This window comes from Alosa sapidissima, chromosome 12 (genome assembly GCF_018492685.1).
Source record: "Alosa sapidissima isolate fAloSap1 chromosome 12, fAloSap1.pri, whole genome shotgun sequence".
Lineage (NCBI taxonomy): Eukaryota > Metazoa > Chordata > Actinopteri > Clupeiformes > Clupeidae > Alosa > Alosa sapidissima.
This window is the reverse complement of record NC_055968.1, coordinates 14,570,201-14,592,700: the sequence shown is the minus strand read 5'-3', so window position 1 is coordinate 14,592,700 and position 22,500 is coordinate 14,570,201. Positions and strand designations below refer to the sequence as shown.

At 42.9% G+C, this 22,500-nt stretch overlaps 1 protein-coding gene across 3 annotated transcripts in view; it reads right to left on the bottom strand.

The window, feature by feature from the left end:
* kita (KIT proto-oncogene, receptor tyrosine kinase a) overlaps positions 1-22,500 on the bottom strand; it is a 40,780-nt gene that overhangs the window by 10,510 nt on the left and 7,770 nt on the right. For all 3 annotated transcript variants that reach the window (XM_042056963.1, XM_042056964.1, XM_042056965.1), the window contains exons 7-15: positions 21,492-21,607; positions 21,111-21,225; positions 18,530-18,714; positions 14,803-14,909; positions 13,835-13,961; positions 10,605-10,709; positions 3,056-3,166; positions 2,074-2,215; positions 1,291-1,385 (exon numbers count right to left, since the gene is read on the bottom strand). In XM_042056963.1, coding sequence (XP_041912897.1) covers positions 1,291-1,385; positions 2,074-2,215; positions 3,056-3,166; positions 10,605-10,709; positions 13,835-13,961; positions 14,803-14,909; positions 18,530-18,714; positions 21,111-21,225; positions 21,492-21,607 — 1,103 coding nt within the window. The remainder of the gene's footprint in view (positions 1-1,290; positions 1,386-2,073; positions 2,216-3,055; positions 3,167-10,604; positions 10,710-13,834; positions 13,962-14,802; positions 14,910-18,529; positions 18,715-21,110; positions 21,226-21,491; positions 21,608-22,500) is intronic.

Genomic DNA, 22,500 nt, shown 5'->3' with positions numbered 1-22,500 from the left:
ACACACAGCTCTATCTGCCTTTCAGTCCAAATTGCACTTCCACCCTCAACAAACTGTTTAGCTGTCTTGAGGACATCAAATACTGGATGGCATGCAACTTTTTGCAATTAAATGAAAGCAAAACAGAAATAATTCTCTTTGGCTCCCCCTCCTCTGTCACCAACCTAAGCAATGCACTTGGTCCTCTCTCACCTAACCTGCATAGCCTAGTCAAAAACCTGGGCGTTCAGTTAGATGGGTCCTTGAATTTTAACAAACAAGTCAGCAGTGTAGTCAAAGGCAGTTTCTACCAATTAAGAACCATAGCCAAGCTGAAACCCATTCTGTCCGCAACTGATCTTGAAACCGTTGTCCATGCCTTCATCTCCTCCTGCTTAGACTACTGCAATTCTCTGTACATTGGCATGTCACAATCAAATCTAAATAAACTCCAGCTGGTACAAAACGCTGCTGCTAGGCTCCTCACCAACACCAAAAAGAGTCATCACATAACACCAATTTTAGCTCAGCTACACTGGCTTCCGGTCAAATTCAGGATTGAGTTTAAAATTTTACTTTCTGTTTTGAAAGCCCTTAAAGGTTTAGCCCCATCTTACATCTCTGAACTTCTGCCCCCACACTCTACTACCAGGTCACTCAGGTCACAAGACCAACTACTGCTTGCTGTCCCACGTACACGCCTTAAAACCTGTGGCGACCAAGCTTTTTCTGTAGCTGCTCCAAAGCTCTGGAATACCCTTCCTCTACATATCAAATCCTCCCCTACAATTACCTCCTTCAAATCCAATCTCAAGACATATTTTTTCTCACTTGCTTTTAATACAGTATGATGTTTTTGGTCTTGTTTTAATTTTCTTATTTATTTTTATTTATCTTATCTATTTTCTTGTCGCTGCTAATAATGCTGTCTTGATACGAATAATCACACTTAGTTTGTGTAGATGTATGGCCTTTGTGTAGATGTATGGTCTTATTGTTATGACTTATTAAGCTTATTAGCTTTCTTTGGTCAGCACTTTGGCTCAACCCCTGTTGTTTTTAAATGTACTATATAAATAAATGACTTGACTTGACTTTAACTTTTTTTTGTATAAATGAATAAACAACACGCCGTTGCATTGTCAGCATGATACACTCTAAATGTCATGGTCGATTACGTTGACAAAGTCCACTAATCTCAGCAGCACTAAACAGAAAGAAAGAGCTCTTAAGAGAAGAGAAGTGCAGTACAAAAAAAGAAAAGAAGAGATTTGATGAACAAAGAGAATAGAAGCAAACAAAGAGAATCACCTTGGCGCAGAGATCTTGTCTTCCTTGTGGGATGAGTGGGTGAGAGTGGACCCATCACTGAGGGCCTCATCATCATGTAGCCATTGCTGGGCTCACTGGGAAGACAAGAGACACAGAACACGGTCAATGACTTTTTCATCTGCCTGACGAAATCCTTCCTCTAGGCGTTACAAATGGTTACGACGTTACTAAAGTTTTAAAGACTGTGTCACTACATTCCATTTTAACATGGTGTCTTCCTGTAATATAAACACAATCTGTCATTGTATTTATTGTTTTGTGGACATCATAAACATGCTATTTTATGTTTATCTAAGACCACAGACCCATTATAGGTCTAAACAAAAAATCAGCCTACAACAATTTGACTTGGTAGATGCAATCAGCAGCACTCCTTGGTAAATGACTTTAAATTTTAAACTTCACATAAAAGTTAACATACGCCATAACATCTCATTCTGTCCAGCAGCAAACCTACGTGACTTTCTGTAACGCTTGACCTTATCTCTGTCACCCTTAGACAAACCTGATCTCGTTACACTATCTTAAGATAGAAGAATGTCTGCACACTGTATATGCTCCAAACATGTACTTTATTTATCTCAAAATCTCTAAAACCCTTCTATCTCTCTGACACGTTTTGTCTGGCACCCGTAAACATTTTGGGATGTGCACACCATTTCCCCACAAACACTGTCTTCCTTAAAACCACTTTTGTCACAGCTGCTTGTAGGTCTGCAATGATCCAACCCCACACACAATGTCCCGTGCTGTTTCACTGACCTGGAACCTTCGTTCTGCACTGGAACGTTTTTATAGTGACTGTCCTCCCCTTCCTTGGACCAAAAAAACGAGTCTCTTTTTCTACGCAGAAAGTTCAAGAGGTCACCGAAGCAACAGTACTCTGTGATCACGAGAGTGGGACCTGGGGAGTGGGTGTCACATGAGTGTCACACACACACACACACACACACACACACAAAGAAGTATTAAAGTCACACATCACAGTGTCACAAAACAACCCTTTCACCTCATAGTCCTCCCAGTTCTCTTCCCTTATCTCCATGTGTGTGTGTGTGTGTGTGTGTGTGTGTGTGTGTGTTAGGGTTGTCACTTTTGTGAATATATTCTGTTCGATTTTTGAGACATAAATGTTCATTGAATCGATTGTAAAATCGATTTTCCAACTCTAAAGACGTGAAGTGTCGTGCACAATGACAAACAGGAGCGCAACATTCTCGAAAAACAATACACAGAGAGTGGACTGCCATAACATCAATGATGTGTGTGTGTGTGTGTGTGTGTGTGTGTGTGTGTGTGTGTGTGTGTGTGTGTGTGTGTCTCTGTGTGTGTGTCTCTGTGTGTGTGTGTTTGTGTGTGTGTGTGTGCCTGTGTGTGTGTGTGTGTGTCTGTGTGTGTGTGTGTGTGTCTGTCTGTATCTGTGTGTGTGTGTGTGTGTGTGCCTGTGTATGTGTGTGTGTGTGTGTGTGTGTGTGTGTGTGTGTCTCTGTGTGTGTGTGTTTGTGTGTGTGTGCCTGTGTGTGTGTGTGTGTGTCTGTGTGTGTGTGTGTCTGTCTGTATCTGTGTGTGTGTGTGTGTGTGTGCCTGTGTATGTGTGCCTGTGTGTGTGTGTGTGTGTGTGTGTGTGTGTGTGTGTGTGTGTGTGTGTGTGTGTGTGTGTGTGTGTGTGTGTCTGTATCTGTGTGTGTGTGTTTGTGTGTGCGCGTGTGTGTGTGCGTGTGTATGTTTATCTCCCTACCCTTACCCTCTATGGTGCAGGCGCCGAGCAGATTGACAATGTTGATGTGGTTGCCCAGGTAACTGAGGACTTTGAGCTCAGACATGAGAGCCTCCTTCTCTGTGGCGTGGGCACTCGCTGTGGGCACACACATGGGGGGAGATACACACACACACAGACACACACACACACACACACACACACACACACACACACAGAGATGATTGGGCAAGATTACAGGATATAAACATCAAAGTCATATCTGTGTTCATATTTACAATCTGTCATCAACACAAGCTCTCTATGTCACACATGAATCATAGTAATAATGGTAAAACTTTACTATAAGGGTACATAGTACATAGGTAAATAAGGGTAAGCATTAGTTAAGTATTAGTTAAGCATCAACAAATACTTAAAGATTGTATCAGCGATAGCATGGATACGTCACTTCTGTTGATGTTCAAACAAAACAGAGAGCTAGCTCGCTACTCCCTCCCCCTCCCTCCCGTGCAATTAAAACTCTCCTAAACGCGCATCTTGTCGGTTATTGGTTGAAACACTTTATTTTGCTTTTGAGTGGGTTGCCAACCCTTGTTGGTAGCAATTGTTTTTGTGTACAGATCTCGGAGCCTATAGGCTGCCTACAGAGACACGCTTTTTTGACGGCCTGCTTATGGGGCAGACAGCTAGCTTATCGTTAGGAAAGATTAGATGAATGTGATCATTTATGTTTGGGCCTGAAATCGCTGATACAACCTTTAATTCATCATTATTAAGTCAAGTCAAATCAAGTCAAGTCAAGTCAAGTTTATTTATATAGCACATTTCATACACAGAGGTCATTCAATGTGCTTTACATAAACAAAACCAAACAATAATAACAAATAAAAGCATAGCAGGGCAATATAGTCAAAGAATAGTTAAAAGGTAAAAAGAAAAGATAAAAGAAAGAAGTAAAAAGAAAACATAAAACACAAGGTAAAATCATTTAAAAATAAAGAATAATTAGTAAGCAAAAACAAAGGCAAAAGTAGTAAAAAAAGTAATAAAAGACAAAGTAGAATAATTATCGAGGCAGATTCAGAATTTGTAACTCGGCACAGTTAGCAGAAAGCGTCTGAGAACAGTTTGGTCTTAAGTCTAGATTTAAAACTGGCTACAGTTGGGGCCTTTTTAATGTCATCCGAAAGTTGGTTCCACAGCTGAGCCGCATAGCAGCTAAAAGCTGCTTCACCATGTTTAGTTCTACGAGAAGGTGTGTACTGCTGAAGCATGTCTGACAAGTATTTAGGTCCTGCTCCATTTACTGATTTATAAACAAGCAATAGTGCTTTAAAGTCAATTCTGTGACTTACTGGAAGCCAGTGCAAGGACTTAAGAATTGGAGTAATGTGGTCAGTTCTTTTAGTTTTTGTTAGAGTCCTAGCTGCTGCATTTTGTATCACCTGAAGCTGTTTAATAGTCTTTTTAGGAAGGCCTGTGAACGGTCCATTGCAGTAATCAACCCTGCTGGAGATAAATGCATGAATGAGTTTTTCTAAGTCATGTTTTGACATCAGCCCTCTGAGTTTGACAATATTTTTGAGGTGGTAAAAAGCTGATTTAGTTATCGCTTTCATGTGGCTGTTGAAATTTAGATCACTGTCAATTAATACATCAAGATTTTTAACAGTATCCTTTGCCTTCAACCCATTTGTGTCAAGGAGAGTGGCAACCCTAAGTCTTTCCTCATTTTTACCAAATATAATTACTTCAGTTTTTTCTTTGTTCAGCTGAAGAAAATTTTGAGACATCCAGGTGTTGATTTGTTCTATACACTGACACATAGTTTCAAGAGGACCATAGTTGTTTGGTGATAGAGCTAAGTAAATTTGTGTGTCATCTGCATAGCTATGATATGAAATCAAATTATTTTGAATGATTTGTCCAAGTGGGAGCATATAGAGGTTGAATAATAGTGGCCCCAAGATCGACCCCTGGGGAACACCACAGGTCAAGGACGTTGGTGTTGAGGTACAGTTTCCGATGGCAACAAAGAAGCTCCTTTCTTGTAGATATGATTTTAGCCAGCTGATAGCTATGCCTGTAAATCCAACCCAGTGTTCTAGTCTGTGTAGTAAAATATTGTGATCAACAGTGTCAAATGCTGCACTAAGGTCCAGTAGCACTAGGACTGATGTTTTACCTGAATCTGTGTTGAGGCGTATGTCATTGGAAACTTTAATGAGAGCTGTTTCAGTGCTGTGATTTGCCCGAAAACCAGACTGAAAGTAATCAAAATACCCATTTGATGTTAGGAAGGTGGTTAATTGATTAAAGACTACTTTTTCAATAATTTTGCCAATAAAAGGTAGATTGGATATGGACCTGTAATTGTTTAGTATGGAGGCATCCAGGTTATTCTTCTTGAGAAGTGGCTTTACAACAGCTGTTTTCAGTGACTTAGGAAAAGTGTCAGACAGCAGTGATACATTTACAATTTGAAGGACATCCGCCGCTATGAGGTGAAAAACAGTTTTGAAGAAATTGGTAGGCAGAGTGTCTAAGACACATGTGGAAGGGCTGAGATTCTGTACCGTTTTTTCAAGTGTTTCGTAGTCTATCAAGCTGAACTCTGACATCAAGTTTAGTTTCCCTCTGTTTGTTGCTGGAAGTTCAGGTTGTTGAATTTGTAATTGAGCAGATATGTTGATTTTGTCGATTTTACCTTTAAAAAAAGATGAAAACTCATTGCATTTATTAGTTGAGAGAAGTTCAGTCTTCCTACACTCTCTTTTTAGAAGTTTAACTGCTGGATTTTGCCTCCATGGTGCTTTCTGTTTGTCCTTAACTTTCTTGAATTGTAATGGAGCAATGTCATCCATAATGTTTGCCATTTTTGCATTAAAGTGATCAAATAAGTCTTCAGAGTCTGACAGTTGACTTGACTTTAGTGAAAGTGCTTGCTCAAAGAGAGCACTTGTCTGATCATTTATGATTCTCCTTTTTACCATCATAGCTGTGTTTTGAGGGTGTGGGGACATAGACACATCAAAGAACACGCAGAAATGATCAGATAAGGCCAGGTCTTTAACAGCTGTAGAGACATCGAGACCCTTTGTGATAACAAGGTCGAGGGTATGGCCGAGAGAGTGTGTTGGCCCCTGTACATGCTGTGTTAGGGAGAAAGTATCGATTAGTGCAATGAATTCCTTGGCATAATTGTTTTCAGGATTATCCACATGCAAGTTTAGATCCCCTGATATAATAAGACAGTCAAACTCTATGCAAACAACTGATAGCAGTTCACCTAGCTTTTCAAGAAAAACTTTAGCTGAATGTTTTGGAGGCCTGTAAATTGTCAGTAATAAAATCTGAGGAGAAGACTTAATGCATGCACACAGATATTCAAATGAAGTAAAGTCACCGAATGACGACTGATTGCACTGAAAAGACGTCTTGAAAATTGTGGCTATCCCCCCCACCTCTTATTTGCTCTGGTAGCACTCAAGAAACTGAAGTTTGGGGGAGCTGATTCGATGAGAGTAGCAGCACTGTTTGCTTGATCTAACCATGTCTCAGTTAAAAGTAAAAAATCAAGGTTGTGTGTGCAAATTAGATCATAAATTAAGAATGATTTGTTTGAAAGAGATCTGATATTTAGGAGTGCTAGTTTTGCCGTAAGTGTTGGGGAAATATGATCCATGGGGGAAATCTGAGGTTGATGTGGTACGGGTAGGAGATTGGACTGGTTTACCCTATAAGCTCGATGCATTTGTGTTCCATTTCTTGTCAATACAGGAATAAAGAATGTCATGGGCTTACTGGGTCCCGGCATGTTCTCAAAACTACTGTCAGTACCATTTATATTGCAGGGACCCTGAGAATATCATGCAATACAGTCATCATATAATTGTCCCCTCCTGCTGCCATCTGTATTTTCCACTGCACATTCCATGCTATATGCTGGCTGAGAAAATGAACTAAGAGGTTGCTGCTGCTTAAGAGATCCTTCTAAACGGGGAGGGGGAGGAGGTGCCCTTCGCTTCTTTGGTGCTAATGATCTTGGGCTAGTAAAACTCTGCATGGCTACTGGTAGCAGTCTCTCCATTCTTGCAGGGAACATCATGTGCTTGGGTGGGGATGGTGATGGGTATTCAGGGGATCCTGTGGAGTTTGAGTGGGTGGTGGGATGAAGGGGTGGGGATGGTGATGGGAGATTAGGGGGGTTTGTGTGGCCTGGGGAGTTTGATTGGGTGGGGACGTGATTGGGTGTGGGTGGTGATGGGAAATCAAGGAGGTTGGGGTTGAAAATTGATCCAGTCTCCTGCCTGCTGAGGTTCTGGGAAGTTTGTTGCAGATGCTCCGCTTTCAGCATGTATTCCAGTAGTGTATTCCATGTTGTTGTGTCTTTGTGGTGACAAGGAGACGACGGAGGTGGGGAGGGGTATTGGTACTGGTGTTACAACATGACCCTTCCTTTCTGATATCCTCTCAGCAGCTTTGATAGATGCTATCTCCTCATGCTCATCATATCCATTTGTTTGCTGAGATTCCAGGGAGTTTGATGCCAGTGATTGACTTTGAGTCATTTTAGCAGCACCCATCTTATCTTGTCCAGTGGACATGGCTTGGCATTGTTGAGCTGGTTGTTTATGTATTTATTTACAGTTAGCTCCTGTGTTCACTTATATCTTTAACACATCATTGGCTCAAGAGACAGTTCCTACTTGCCTCAAGCAGTCTGTTATTGTTCCAGTACCGAAAAACAAAAGTCCATCATGTCTGAATGACTACCGCCCAGTAGCCCTGACGTCTACAGTGATGAAGTGTTTTGAGAAGCTTGTGAAAAACATTATCTGCTCATCCCTCCCTGCCTCCTTCGACCCCCTCCAATTTGCTTACAGAGCCAACAGGTCTACAGAGGATGCCATCTCAAACCTCATGCACACCACCTTAACTCACCTGGAGGAGGGGAATGGGAATTATGTGAGGATGCTGTTCATTGACTTTAATTCAGCATTCAACACGATAGTACCTCTCACCTTGGTCACAAAGATGAAGGCCTTAGGACTGAACACCACCCTGTGTCACTGGATATTTGACTTCCTCACCAACCGTTCACAAGTGGTTAGAGTGGGGGGTCTGACATCTGACTCATTAACCATCAGCACTGGTGCTCCCCAAGGCTGTGTTTTGAGTCCACTGCTGTACAACATCTACACACATGACTGCAAAGCCAACAGTAGTCATACCTCCATCATCAAGTTTGCATATGACACAGTGATTTTGGGCCTGATTAGTAACAACAATGAACAATTCTACTTGGATCAGGTTGATGAGGTGGCACAGTGGTGTCAATCTAACAGCTTGACACTGAATATCAATAAAACCAAGGAAATGGTAGTGGATTACAGAAGGCAGCAGCAGAACTACAGTTACACCCCACTAATGATCAGCAGGCAACCTGTAGAGAGAGTCACAAGTTTTAAATACCTTGGTGTCCACATTACTGAAGACTTAACATGGACTGTTAACACTCAATATGTTCTGAAGAAGTCCAGACAACGACTCTACTTCCTTCGTCAGCTAAGGAAATTCAAAGTTTCTACATCCATCATGAAGGCCTTCTACACTTCAGCAGTTGAGAGTGTTCTAACTGGTAGCATCATCACCTGGTATGGGAACTCCACAGTTAGAGATTGTAGTACTCTGCAGAGAGTAGTGCGCTCAGCTGAACGTACTATAAGAACTCAACTCCCTGCTCTACAAGATATCTATTCCAGAAGAGTACTCCTAAGAGCCCAAAAGATTCTGAAGGACTCTTCTCATCCTAACAATGGATTATTCCTACCGCTGAAATCAAGAAGACGCCTATGTAGTCACAAAGCCAGAACTGAGAGACTCAGGAGAAGTTTTTATCCCCAGGCCATCCGAACTCTGAACTCACACTATACTGACTTTGCACACATTCACTCCTCAGCACTCTCAAACATTTCCCAACTCTGAACTCACACTATACTGACTTTGCACTCATTCACTCCTCAGCACTCATGACCCCCCCCCCCACACACACACACACCCACACACACCTACAAGACTTTTAGCACTTTTACATCCCTCTCCCTATGCTACAGACCTTTTATTTATTTTCTTATTTCATCACACGTCAAAACACACACACACACACACACACACACACACACACACACACACACACACACACACACACACACACACACACACACACACACACATATCTGACTTTCTCCAACTTTTGCACACTTTTTATTTATTATTTTTGATTTCTCCTCCATCTACCCATGTCCTTGATTGCCTAGCCTTTCTGCCCCTGTTGCTCTTGGGTGCTCCTTGTTGGTGCCCCCCACCCAATCCCAATCCTCCCCCACCTTTTTTATGCAGCCCTTGCCACTTAATCTACTAAACCCCTCTTCTACTGCACTTTTTACCCCCCCCCCCCCCCCCCCCATTAATGCACAAATAGGCTGACACCAGACATAATTTCACTGCATTTCTTACTTCCAGTAACTATATGCATGTGACAATAAACTTCCTTGTATCCTTGTATCCTTATGTTTCTCCAAGGTCTGCATTTCAGTGGAGGCTAGCGGGTGGTTATCAGAGGGCCCCACAGCAGGGGAGGTTGGGCATATCTCTGTTTCAGCCTGTGCAGAGTGTTTTGGTTTAGCTGAGTTGTTGATGTCATCCGCTTGTTCCGTCTTTATGGCCACTGAGCGCTTATCAGAGGCTTGGCTCAAGGTTGGCAGAAAAAAATGTTGGGTGCAGGAGAGAGAGGTGATAGTATTCGGTTAAGATCTTGGCCCCAGTCCAACTCAGCTCTGTGCTATTTGGTCTGAAGTATTCCCTGCGATTCCAAAAAAGGTTAAAATTGTCAATAAAATTCATCCCAACTGAAAAGCATGTTTTTGCGAGCCAGGTGTTTAAACTGAATAGTCTGGAAAATACAAAGCTTCCCTCTGCTGGGAGTGGGCCACTGATGAAAATTTGTATTCCAAGCACATATAGGGCCGATAAAAGTTCCTTGAAATCTTCTTTGACATACAGCTGTTCTCTGTAGATGTCATTTGCTCCAACATGCACAATGATGCGCTTGATAGTTGCATATTTTGACACCAGTTCTGCAAGCTTGTTTTTTGTGTCAGACACTGAAGCATTTGGGAAACAACATACAATCATACTTTCCCCATTTATATGTCTCACAGCAGAGTCATATATGAGACACAGCAGAATCCTTAAGTATGTTTTCAACATTACTTAAGGATTAACAAATATGTTTTCCTCATTAATAGAGTCTTATTTAGTAGGTGATATCAGTGTGTTTTCCTTTGTTATAAATGATGAATTCCTGATGTGTACATACTGAACTGATCCTACAGTAATGTTGAAAACATACTTAATAATGATGAATTAAGTGTTTGTTGCTGCTTAACTAATACTTAACTAATGCTTAATTGTGTACCCTTATTGTAAAGTGTTACCGTAATAATAATCAGCCTGCTCTCTGAGCTTGTCCCTCTTTCTCTTGTTTCTGTTTCCATTTGTCGGCTCTTACGTTTCAGCATCTTCACGGCCACTGTCATCACCGAGTCGGCTTTGCACATGCCGTAGGCTGTGGCCTCCACCACCTTCCCAAAAGCCCCGGATCCCAGCGTCTTACCTAAGAGAGGGCAAACAAAGAGACCCCACAGAGTTATTTACCCTGCCTTACCTACACAGAGAGACACCATAGAGTTATTTACCCTGCCTTACCTACACAGAGAGACACCATAGAGTTATTTACCCTGCCTTACCTACACAGAGAGACACCACAAAGTTATTTACCCTGCCTTACCTACACAGAGAGGCACCACAAAGTTATTTACCCTGCCTTACCTACACAGAGAGGCACCACAGAGTTATTTACCCTGCCTTACCTACACAGAGAGACACCACAGAGTTATTTACCCTGCCTTACCTACACAGAGAGACACCATAGAGTTATTTACCCTGCCTTACCTACACAGAGACACTATAGACCCTTTCGTTCTATTTGGGCCCCAATCTACTTCCTCTGCATTAAGATAACATATGGAATGTTAAAACGGAAGCCTTGTGGGGCCAACTATGATGCTGATAATGGAACTCTCTTGAAAGGGTCCATAGTTACTGTATTATTCTGCTCTTATAAGGTAACTGCTAATACACTGCACATATTTATATTTTATTTATATTACTCCAAACCACCTTCTGTAAACCAACTGCATACTACTGTCTACACTGCACTATATGTCTTGTCCTGCCTATGCTCCACCTGTCTATACTTTGTATATCACATTGCACTTTTCTGCTTTTTTGCACTTCTGGTTAGACGCAAACTGCATTTCGTTGGCTTTGTACTTGTACTCTGCACAATGACAATAAAGTTGAATCTAATCTAATGTAAAAAACATAGGGAAAACCATTAGAGATATTTACCTTTTGTGACCTACAAATAGATAGCATTGGATTATTTATCTTATCTTGCCTACACAGACAGATACCATATCTTTAATAAATATATACACAGACAGCGCACTGTTAACACAGCTAAGAGGATCATTGGAGCACCACTCCCCTCCCTGCAGGACATTTACACCACCCGCCTCACCCGCAAAGCACTAATGATTGTCAAGGATACAACCCACCCTGCACACGAACTGTTCAGCCTCCTGCCCTCTGGAAAGCGGTACAGGAGCCTCCGCTCCCGCACCACCAGACTGGCAAGTAGCTTCATCCACCAAGCAATCAGGATGCTGAACACTCTACCCACTCTCCCATCACTGACAGCCCCCCCCACCCACCAGCCAACCAGGAACCTAGGAAACTAGGATCCTGTCTACCAAACCCCCCCCCCCCCCCCCCCCAACACCGCCATGTGGAACTGCACTGTGACTGCGCAGCCAAACGTGTTGCTGCTTCACATCAAGCCTGATATACTTGAATTACTGCATACTGCATATCAATGTAAATATACAGGTCACACAAGCACAAGTTTAAACTTCATGTAACTGTTAAGACTATAGAAATATACAACACAACTACCTCTATTTTTTTTTTTAATATATGTCCTATATTTCTATTTTGATACATACATGTTCTATATTTCAGTCTTGCACTTTAATTTAATGTTTATTGTCTATGGCTATGTCCATAGTATGTCTATGTCTGTATTTAAAGCATGTCTATGTCTGCATGGGAAAGTAAGAAACGAAATTTCAATTCTTTGTATGACCAGTGCATGTAAAGAAATTGACAATAAAAGCCGACTTGACTTGACTTGACTTGACTTGACTTAACCCTTGTTCTATCTCCAGAGGGAGATCATAGTTATCTATTCACATATCTCCTTCTATCCCACTTCTTTTCCACACCTCTTTCACTCCTTTCAATGACACTCGGTTAATGAAGCCTACTCCTCACATTACAGGTCCTGACACATACAACACAGGAATCAAACTGCTGCACATGCCATCAGATAAACAGGATACTGTGATCTGATCTTCTTAAAGATCACAGTATCCTGTTTATCTGATGGCATGTGCAGCAGTTTGATTCCTGTGTTGTATGTGTCCTTTCAATCTGTCTTTCCACCCTACGCTAGATACATGGGTTTGCCCCTAATGTGCATGTGCAGCAGCTGGTGTTTTCTCAGGCCAACAGGACATCCAGGATCCTGTTGTTACCCCAACAAAACCGAAAAGTCAACAAGGATGCAAATTTAAGAAGAGGGAGGGTGATTACTTTGTGGGGGCATCACTGACATAACTGACACTACACTGGAACTGCAAGTGACTGTAGACAGCGTTGATAGAATTAAAGTTGATTGACTGATATTTAGCAGACGTTACCTCTACTCCACCACTCCCGCATGCATTTATATATAAACACCATATACAACGTAGTTACATTTTGTTTTACTGATTACTTACTGGGTGCTATTTTTGCAACTACTGGCTATGTTTGCAAAACTCAATCACATAACCTAATAACAAACATTATAAATGTAAAAGCACACAATTCTGTAAAACTCTTTTAAAAATGTGTTTTTGTGTGAAAACAGTTCACACAACCATCATGTGACACACAAGTATTAAAATATATAAAATATTGACGCTTATTTCAATACAAATAAGATGAGAGAAGATGATTGTTCAAACAACAATAGCACAGTCGAAGAAAACTAAATAATTTTACCAAGAAAAATAAAAGATATATAAATAAAAATATCTGGCCAGAAGATTTCATCCACAACACACACATCTTATACTGGACACCATGGATTCACCTACAGTCCTTGTCCTCCTCTTACTTACAGTATTGACCCTTCAGCAGGGGAGTGTAACATTCTAACAGAAGATGCTGTTCTGCAGCAATGTAAGGTTCTAAAACTCCTTGTTGTTGAATTCAATGAACCCCAGATATTCTTTAGAACGTTCAATTTCCAACATTCCTGTCACACCGGTGTGATGGTACCATCTGGGTTGGTACCATCAAGGGTTAATCTCCTGGTCCTTGTCTTTGTCCTTCTCTTACATCTTCATGCCCCTGTCCACCCCGCCCCCCCTCTCTAATTCTGACCCCTCTTACTCTCTGTGCAAGTCAAGTCATTATTTTAATGTGTTTTAGCATGTGTCAGTGTGGGACATGGGAAAATACTGTAAATAGTAGACACCAATGAATACAGTAGTGTTCAATGTATTAGATGTGTGCAATTAAATTACACACTGAATGTGCACACACACACAGACGCACAGACAAACTCACCAAAGCGTAATTTCTCCCGAGGAAACTCCCACTGGTGGTCATATGGTAGCTGGGTGGGGTCAATGTAGACATAGTTGTTGCCGTGGATACCTTCGATGACTTTCCACTGGATCTGGAATTTGGGCTTCTGTTTGGACCAGACGGAGATGGGCGCCATGACAACGGCAGGAGATGAATAACACAACAGATAAGGCACAACGACACGTGTGCTAGACTGCAAATGATAAACATACTATGTACTGTAACACTTGCCATTGTGTCTTTAGACAAGGTAGTAATTCACACTCTCTGTGTCTGTGTGTGTGTGTGTGTGTGTGTGTGTGTGTGTGTGTGTCTGTGTGTGTGTGTGTGTGTGTGTGTGTGTGTCTTTTCTCAGTACCGGTAAATCGACCAGAGGATGCACAAGCACTTTAAGACTTACATAGTAGCCTTAACCTAGAGATAATTTCCAACCTTAGGAAAGCCCAGGCAACACCCAGGAACCATCTCCAGAAACAATATGTATGGAAATTGATTTCCTAAGGCCTCCCCTCCCCTTGCCCTCTATGGATGCAGACACCTGCAGTACTAGACATTCCTGTGGCTCACCTGTTAACATACTAACAACAAAGTCTAGCCTTAATCTCCTGGGAAAGTTCAAGCATTTCACTTTAGTCACATGGTGTCTTCCTGCAATACCAAAACAGTCTAGCATATGCACACCACAGTGTTTCACTGTGTTTATTATTTTGGCATAATGTCATGGGCCAATTAAAATGTGAATGAGAAGATACAATAAGTAAACCTTTTGGGGTTGGGTGCTGGTTGGGAATGTATGTGTGTGTGTGTGCGCGCGCGCGCGTGTGTGTGTGTGTGTGTGCATGCGTGCGTGCCTGTGTCTGTGTGTGTGTGTGTGTGTGTGTGTGTGTGTGTGTGTGTGTGTCTGTGTGTGTGTGTGTCTGTGTGTGTGTGTGTGTGTTGTAGCTCACCTGCATGTACTTGTAGAAAAGCACGATCAGGATGAGGCAGAGAACTGCTGCAGAGGACACCAGGCCGATCAGCAGAGGGGTAAAGAGCTCATGGGGAACAGTCCGCTCTGAGAGGGAAAAAACACCCCAAGCAGAGAGAGAGAGAGAGAGATAAAGAGAAAGAGAGAGAGATAGGGCAGGAAGATAGGGAAGACAGGGAGGGACAGACAGCATTATCACCTGATTCATTTGTGTTTTCGCAAGCCTTAGGTGGGGTTCAGCATACCGAGGTGGAGTTTTAGGTGCAGCTCAGATAAGAGCTTATAATATTAAAGTGATGTATGATGGGGCAAAAAGAACAATGTCGATAATTATAGTTACTGCATGGTGAGTTCATCATCTGCGTAGGCACATTCAATGTCACACACACAAGCAGAGGCTAAACTAAGGGAAGGGTTAAAAGGAGAAACACAGGGAGGTTTTGGGAGGAACAGGTTCATATTTGGAATAAGTATCCTTGAAAGAGACTATAAATTCCCTCTGAACTTGAGAGATTTCATCCAAAGGCACATTGTCACTCACAGTGTAAACAGACCCTAAAATCAACACCACCAACAACTGTAATCTAGAAGTAGGTCGGGAAACTCCACTCCACTCATGCAATACTAGGTGTGTATGTGTGTGTATGTGTGTAGCCTACACAGAAAAAAAAAGACATCACAAATGGTGTTTGCAGTAGAGGCCTGCTAATTATTTGCAAAAACATCCAACTAACCTAACCATCAATCTTGTAAGCTTGTAAGTGTAACAATAATGACATGATGACTTTAGAGTTAGTGGTAGGCAAACTGTCATTGTCAGAGAAGCACTTCATAATCCTCAAGAGTGATAGCTGTGTATGTAACATGTTGAGACCATCTGGTTGAGAGAGACAGAAAGAGAGAGAGTGAGAGAGAGAGGAGACAGAGAGAGAGAGGAGAGAGAAAGAAAGGGAGAGAGAAGGAGAAAGAGAGAACCCTTTGAAGAGCAGCAGCATCAGCTTTCAGTCTCCTCTTTTGAAAATGACATGCTTGACATGCACCAATGCCTTCAATTACCCCTACACACATGTGCCACGCCGCCTTTCACCGGCTCTGTCAACCGCAGCCATCCACATTCTGCATGCCAATTAGCGGCTTTGGCAATCAAAGATCCCCTCTGGGCTTGATCCACCGTTGTGGACAACGCTCGCCGTCACACTGTGATTTTCTATACAGGAGATGTGTCACTCATCCCATCTTAGAGTTTTGTGTTTAGCAGGTCTTTAAAGAGCATGTACACATGTGTTTGACTGAAACATGCCTTTTTTTGCAGTCAGACTGTGATGAAGAGACAAAAACAACCTTGGGCTGAGAAAATAATCCCAGGTGTCAGTGGAAGTGATGGGGAAGGTCCACAGGGGCAGTTCAGTATAAACTCAAAGTTCTTGTTTTCCACAGAAGCTGACAAGCTTGGCCACAACTTACTCAGATGTTTAGGGGAGAGAAAAGCATGACGGAGGCCATACACCCAGACCCAGGCACCTCGTCATGCATTACATAATAAACACATGAACATAATGAGAAGTGTGACCTGGTATGGCTGTGCAGTCAGGCCTTCATATCAACGCTTGATTATAATAATAACCCATAATAATCCCTCATAAATCCACAGTGGTTTGGACTTTGTGATCCACAGTGTCGCACGGCACGCTTCTCTTTTGGGCTGGCTTCTCAGCTTTGTCTCTTTGTGGCCACAGCGCTCTGGGATTGTTTCTCTTTTACATTTGTTTATGATGTGTTCTGGCTTTGCTGTTCTGTTCTTGGGGGGCTGTGATAAGCTGTTTAATGCTAAGAGGCTTTCTCTCCACTGCAAAGCTGAGAGTGCAGAGTGTGCAGGATCTAATCCACTGTAAACCTGTTAGAGCCTTCTCAGGAGCGCTCCCTTCTTTTCGCACCGCCGGGTGTCCAAAAAACCAGCCCTCCCTCCCACGCTGCCAAGACCCTCCTTAGCCCCTTAGTCCAAAAGCCAAACACACACACACACACACACACACACACAAAGGTTTTTCCAAAATCACCCCCCCCCCAAACACCTCTCTTAGTTGTCTGGACTCCCCCACCCCTCCCTTGTATGAGTGCATCCCCCAGCCCCAAACACAACCTGTGAAATCAGGGGGGCTTTCATTAGTTTGTCCTGCTCCACTGAGCCGGTGGCCTCCACCTCAAAAACAAAGATCTCTTCACCCTCCTTACAGCCACCTGCATTGCTGTCAGCCCCACCCCCCACGACCAACACTAGCCCCCACAAGCCTCTGAGGTCTCTGAGGTACACAAGGTACCACTTTCCGTCTTTTCCACCGGTAACTGTCCGAGGATCCTTTGTTTGAGTCTCAGCACTGCTCTGTTCATCTAGGAAAACTTTGGAGGGAGCTGCATACTAGGAATGTTGGCGAACGTTTGTGTTCCTCTCAACTACAGCAAGCTGGGGAAAGGGGGATGTGTGCTGGAGCCAGCAGTAAGTCCAAAATTAAGTTATGTGAACTAAACTGAATCAAAGAGAGGACGTGTTTCATCTCCAAAGGCTCCACGAGAGAAGCGTGATATGACCTGAGTTTGTGACCCGCGTTAGAGTCAGTTAGAACGACGCCCTGCTGGAGTGGGAGATCAAGATTAGGAGCTAATACTGTTTGGCATAGGTGGACTGTTTGCCAAACACTGACGTGTGTGTGAGAGAGAGAGAGAGGGGGGCTGAGAGGGGGAGGAAGGAGACCTAGATGGAAAGACTGGCGTGAAGCAGTGGTCACTGATCCCAGAGCTTTGGGTTTAGATGATCGCAAATGACGCGATATGGCCATGGGATGGAACGAGCCGAGGTCGCGGTGCACTCTGTGGTCCGCTGGGCTAAATAGTGCACGTCCGACTCCAGGACGAGGAGGACGTGCGGTGGCCAAGCCAGCTCCATGTGCTGCACAGACACTCCATGTGAGACCCAGACTGAGGGACTCACACTAGACGCCAAAGAGAGACCTCTGCTGAACAGATGAAAACGATATGGACGAAATGAAAAATCGTGAAATGAACTTCACATGAGGCGCTCCGTGCCTTTCAGTCGTGCCACTTTTACAATTTACCGATAGCCTGCAGATAAGGCAGAGACGGACTGAATAAACAAACCCAGGAGTCTTCGTTTGTGCTCAAAAAACTATTTGGAGACCAGAGGTCAACAGCAGTGTGGAGTGATGGGCGGCTCTGTGAGTTAACGAAGCAGTGCAGTGATGCATTTGGTGATGCTATCTCTGGTGTGAAGGCCATTGTGTGTGTGAAACAGACAGAGAGATTAAGTGGGGATGAAGTGTGTGTGTGGGCGCGCGTGTATGTTTCTATGTGTCTGTGTAAATGTATGCATATTCCTGTGCTGCCCTGTGGCTGTCTGGAAGCCAGGGATTAAGCACGTCCATACATGTGAGTGCGTGTGTGTGTGTGTGTGTGTGTATGTATGTGTGTGTGTGTGTGTGTGTGTGTGTGTGTGTGTGTGTGTGTGTGCGCATGTGTGTGTGTGAATGTGTATCTGTGTAAATGTATACATATTCCTGTGCTGGCGTGTGGCTGTCTGGATACATGTGTGTGTGTGTGTGTGTGTGTGTGTGTGTGTGTGTGTGTGTGCGTGTGTGTGTGCGTGTGTGTGTGCGTGTGTGTGTGCGTGTGTGTGTGTGTGAGTGACATCTCACCGCTAATGGAGAAGAGTGTGTAGACCTGCTCGCCCTCCACAGTGGCCACACACTCCAGCGTGGGGAAGTTGTTCTTGCTGATGTTCAGACGGCTCTCCACCTCACTGATGCCGAAAGCCGGGTTGGACAGCGTCACTGTGACGATGTCCTCCTCCTCCTGGGTGGCGTTGAGCAGCTGTGAGCACCTGAGATGTGGGATACACACACCAATTACAAACAACACACACTCCTGAGTACACACAACACAATAAAACACACACACTCCTGATTTAAACAAGGTACCACGCCGAGTCCCACATCAACTTTTACCAGAGTTCTTGAAATTCTTTCAGTAAAAGTAAAGTGAGTGTAATTTAACAGATGCTTTTCCTAAACAACAGGGACTTTGCAATGTTGGGGTACCAAACCCCCAGTTTCTTAGGCAGCAATGCTACTGATGCTGTTAGCTGTGCTATCGTTTTCAGTAATGCATTTCAGTAATGCATCCTAGTTTTCAGTAATGCATTACGTCTTTGATGTATGTGTCTGTATGGCCGCCTGGCTACTGTCTGACAGATTCTTGAGGTGTTCTGGGGTCGTGCTGCTGCCAAAATCCTCAATGTAAATCAGTGGTGAGGCTATCTCTGTCAGCACATTTGTTTGGAATGCGGCACACTGCAAGTGCTGCAGACATGCACTGACAGATAGACGAGACAAGATAGAAGCATGTTATGTTCCACTATCACAGGCTAAGACAAAGCACTTCCCCATGAAATGCAGGTCCACAGCCTTCCATGAGAGATCGTTAGATGGATCCCTGTGAGGCTTCTGCTGGCAGAGGGCCTTGCCCTAACCGACACTGCCGAGAAGAGAAGAGAAGAGAAGAGAAGAGCAACCCTGTTCTGGCAGGACTCCTTGTCAAGCTCTTTGCCTCAAGGACACAGCTTTGGATCTGAAACTCGTCCAGCTACAGGAGGGGTGTTTTATGGTGGTTTAAGGTGGGGTGGTTTACAGTTTTTTACAACTGTTTACACACATTTTCAAAACTCTGTGTCTATTTTTCTCTCCAGCAAAGTGACACACAACATTCAAAATGTCATAAACACATCTCTACAGCAAACATTCGCCTCATATTATAAACACTTTTGCCATAATATGACATTTTGGATACATCATGTACACACTGTTGCTCAAAACCTAAAGCTCTTCTGTGTTTCATGGACTTTATATGTATATTTCCACACAAGAGTGAAAGTTATCTACAGAGAAGTGGAAATACACAGAAATATTGAAACCAAAATATTGTCTTTTCCCAAATAATTTGCTGTTGAGAGTACAGTATTTTGCAGCCAACAAGAAAAAAGGAAACAAAATACAATGACCACAATGACCGCAGATTTGGTGTGGGGTTATGGTGTTGGAAAGACATGTTTAGAGAATTGTGTGACAAGCAAAAATGTAGTGTGTAAGCAGTTGAAACAAACTGTAAATGCAGACTCAACCAACTTTTTGGCTTTCAAGAGCTAAAAACCTTTTATGTGGTGTTATATATCCTGTATCTCTCTGTGTATCCACTCCCCTTCTGAGTGTGTGTCTGTGTGTTTGTGTGTGTGTGTGTGTGTGTGTGTGTGTGTGTGTGTGTGTGTGTGTGTGCATGTGTGTATCTGCACATTTTTATGCGCATGCAACATGCAACATCTGCATGGGAGTGTGAGCTCTATACTGCTTACCTACAGGTATCATTAACCTTGACATCTGAGAGGACAGATTCTCCTGCGTTGCTAAGTCAAGCACACTCACACCCACCACAACGCCTCCCAAGTGAAGGCCAGTTAAGCATGTCACGTCTCCGTGGCTGAGTGTGTGCGTGACCCAGGATAGCCCCCCCATGGAACTGAATGACAATTACGCAGTGACTGGATAATCGCCTCTGACTCATTGTGATTTCAATGAACACACAGATCTCCCCACACCCCCCTGGTTATACTGCCCCCATTGGGTAAACACCACCCACATGACCTCACACCAACCAATCATGGTGAAGGGATGTAGTGGCAGTCACACCACTTCAAGGTGGCACATGCTTTCATTTGTCAACATAGTGACATCATAGGAGATCACCAGTACATATCTATTCTAATTATAGCCTTGTTGCTATCTCATGTGATTTAAATAGGTCAGGACACAATTGTCTAGGATTTAAATAGTAACTTTAGTAAATTTGCAATTATTTTATATTAATACCTGCCCTTAGCTTTTCCCTTTAGACCTCCAGAAGAGATATCGTAGAAAAAGCAGTTTTAAAATGATATTTGCCATTTCATTTGTAAAAAAAAAATATAAAAGTTATAAAAGCATAAAAATACATGAAAGTAAAATGTGTATGATGTTGCTAGTATGACGACACACAGATATTTAATTGTCAGTGCATGGTGTGTGTGTGTGTGTGTGTGTGTGTGTGTGTGTGTGTGTGTGTGTGATTGTCAATGTGTATGTGTGTGTGATTGTGTGTGCATGTGTATGCATGTGTATGTGTGTGACTCCATGTGTGTGTGTGTGTGTGTGTGTGTGTGTGTGTGTGTGCGTGTGCCATGTGAGTCACCTGGCATGAGGCTGATCGCAGTAATACCATGTGATCTGAGGAGCAGGGTATCCCTCAGCCACGCAGCGAACCTGTCCATCCACGGGGCCCTCATGAGACACGATCTCTGGCTTGCCTGTGAGGTTCAAAGGTCAAGAGTCGAAGGTCAGCCCAAACACGAGAGACCTAGCATTATAACCATCCTCCAGGTATACTGTTGTTACTATGTAAGTATGTCTATGTAACTCATTTATTATAATTACTGTACATTTTATCACTATTTTACTATTTCTACATAAAGATTTTGTTGTACTTATTATGAATGTTGTTCCTACTCTCCAGTTTCTACATGACAAATTGGAAACACCAGCTGTTTTGACTAGGAATGGCGTGTCAGCTTACTTATAACGTGGACGGTGAATGTTTCATTGACAGATGCGTCGCCATGGGAGGCCTCAAAGGAGTACACTCCGCTCTCTGACACCTTCAGCCGCACAAGTTTCAGCTCGCTCCTGTAGCTGAGGAAGGAAACACAGCAGGAGAAGGCGTCATGGAATATCAAGTGCCTGAGGAATGACAGCACACTCAGCTCATAACAATACCAAAGCCAGCAGAGAATCATATAGGGTTTTAATACTTGAGTATTTATATGTAAGCTTGAACACTATTTTCCACCAGGTCCGTCTGCATTTCGTCTGTGTTTCGCTCCATCTGTGATGCCTTAAAGGAACTCGCTGTCACTCTAGTCAATGTTTACTACTCCACCAAATATGCTACGACACTTCCAACAGACACTTGCCCCATCTCGTTTTTCATTCTCATCATTCCATCTTTTTCCAGATGTTTCTGATTCTACCTGTCTGTTATCTATCTCCCTTAGATCCTGTGAGCACTGATGCATAACTGTAGAGAACAGCTGTTCTGATCTTTTCAATTTGGCCGGAAAGGTCTGTTTATCTCTCAGGGTTCCCACTCTAAGTCAAACGTAAAGTTCCATGACTTTTCCCTAACTTTCCCTGGATGGTACAATATACCAACCAATGATTTCAGAGCAGCTTTTACTTTTTTAGAGCAGGAGATAAATAAATTGACATTGAATAAACAAAGTTGGGCTACTCAAGCAAGCAATAAAGTTAATAACCAGATATACACCAATTCTTTGTAGAAATATTTGTATTAATGTCTATTTTATTAATCTGGAATAAACTTTCCAGAAATGCCATGACCCATGAGAACCCTGATCTCTCCTCCTGGCCTCAGGTCAGGACTGGTATGAGCTGTTCACATGGACACTCTAATGAAGATTGACCCTAAAACCAAACCCTCAGGAAGTTCATGTGGTGTACAGAGTGGGCAACAAATGAGCATCTTCACATCTCTCTCTCTCTCTCTCTCTCTCTCTCTCTCTCTC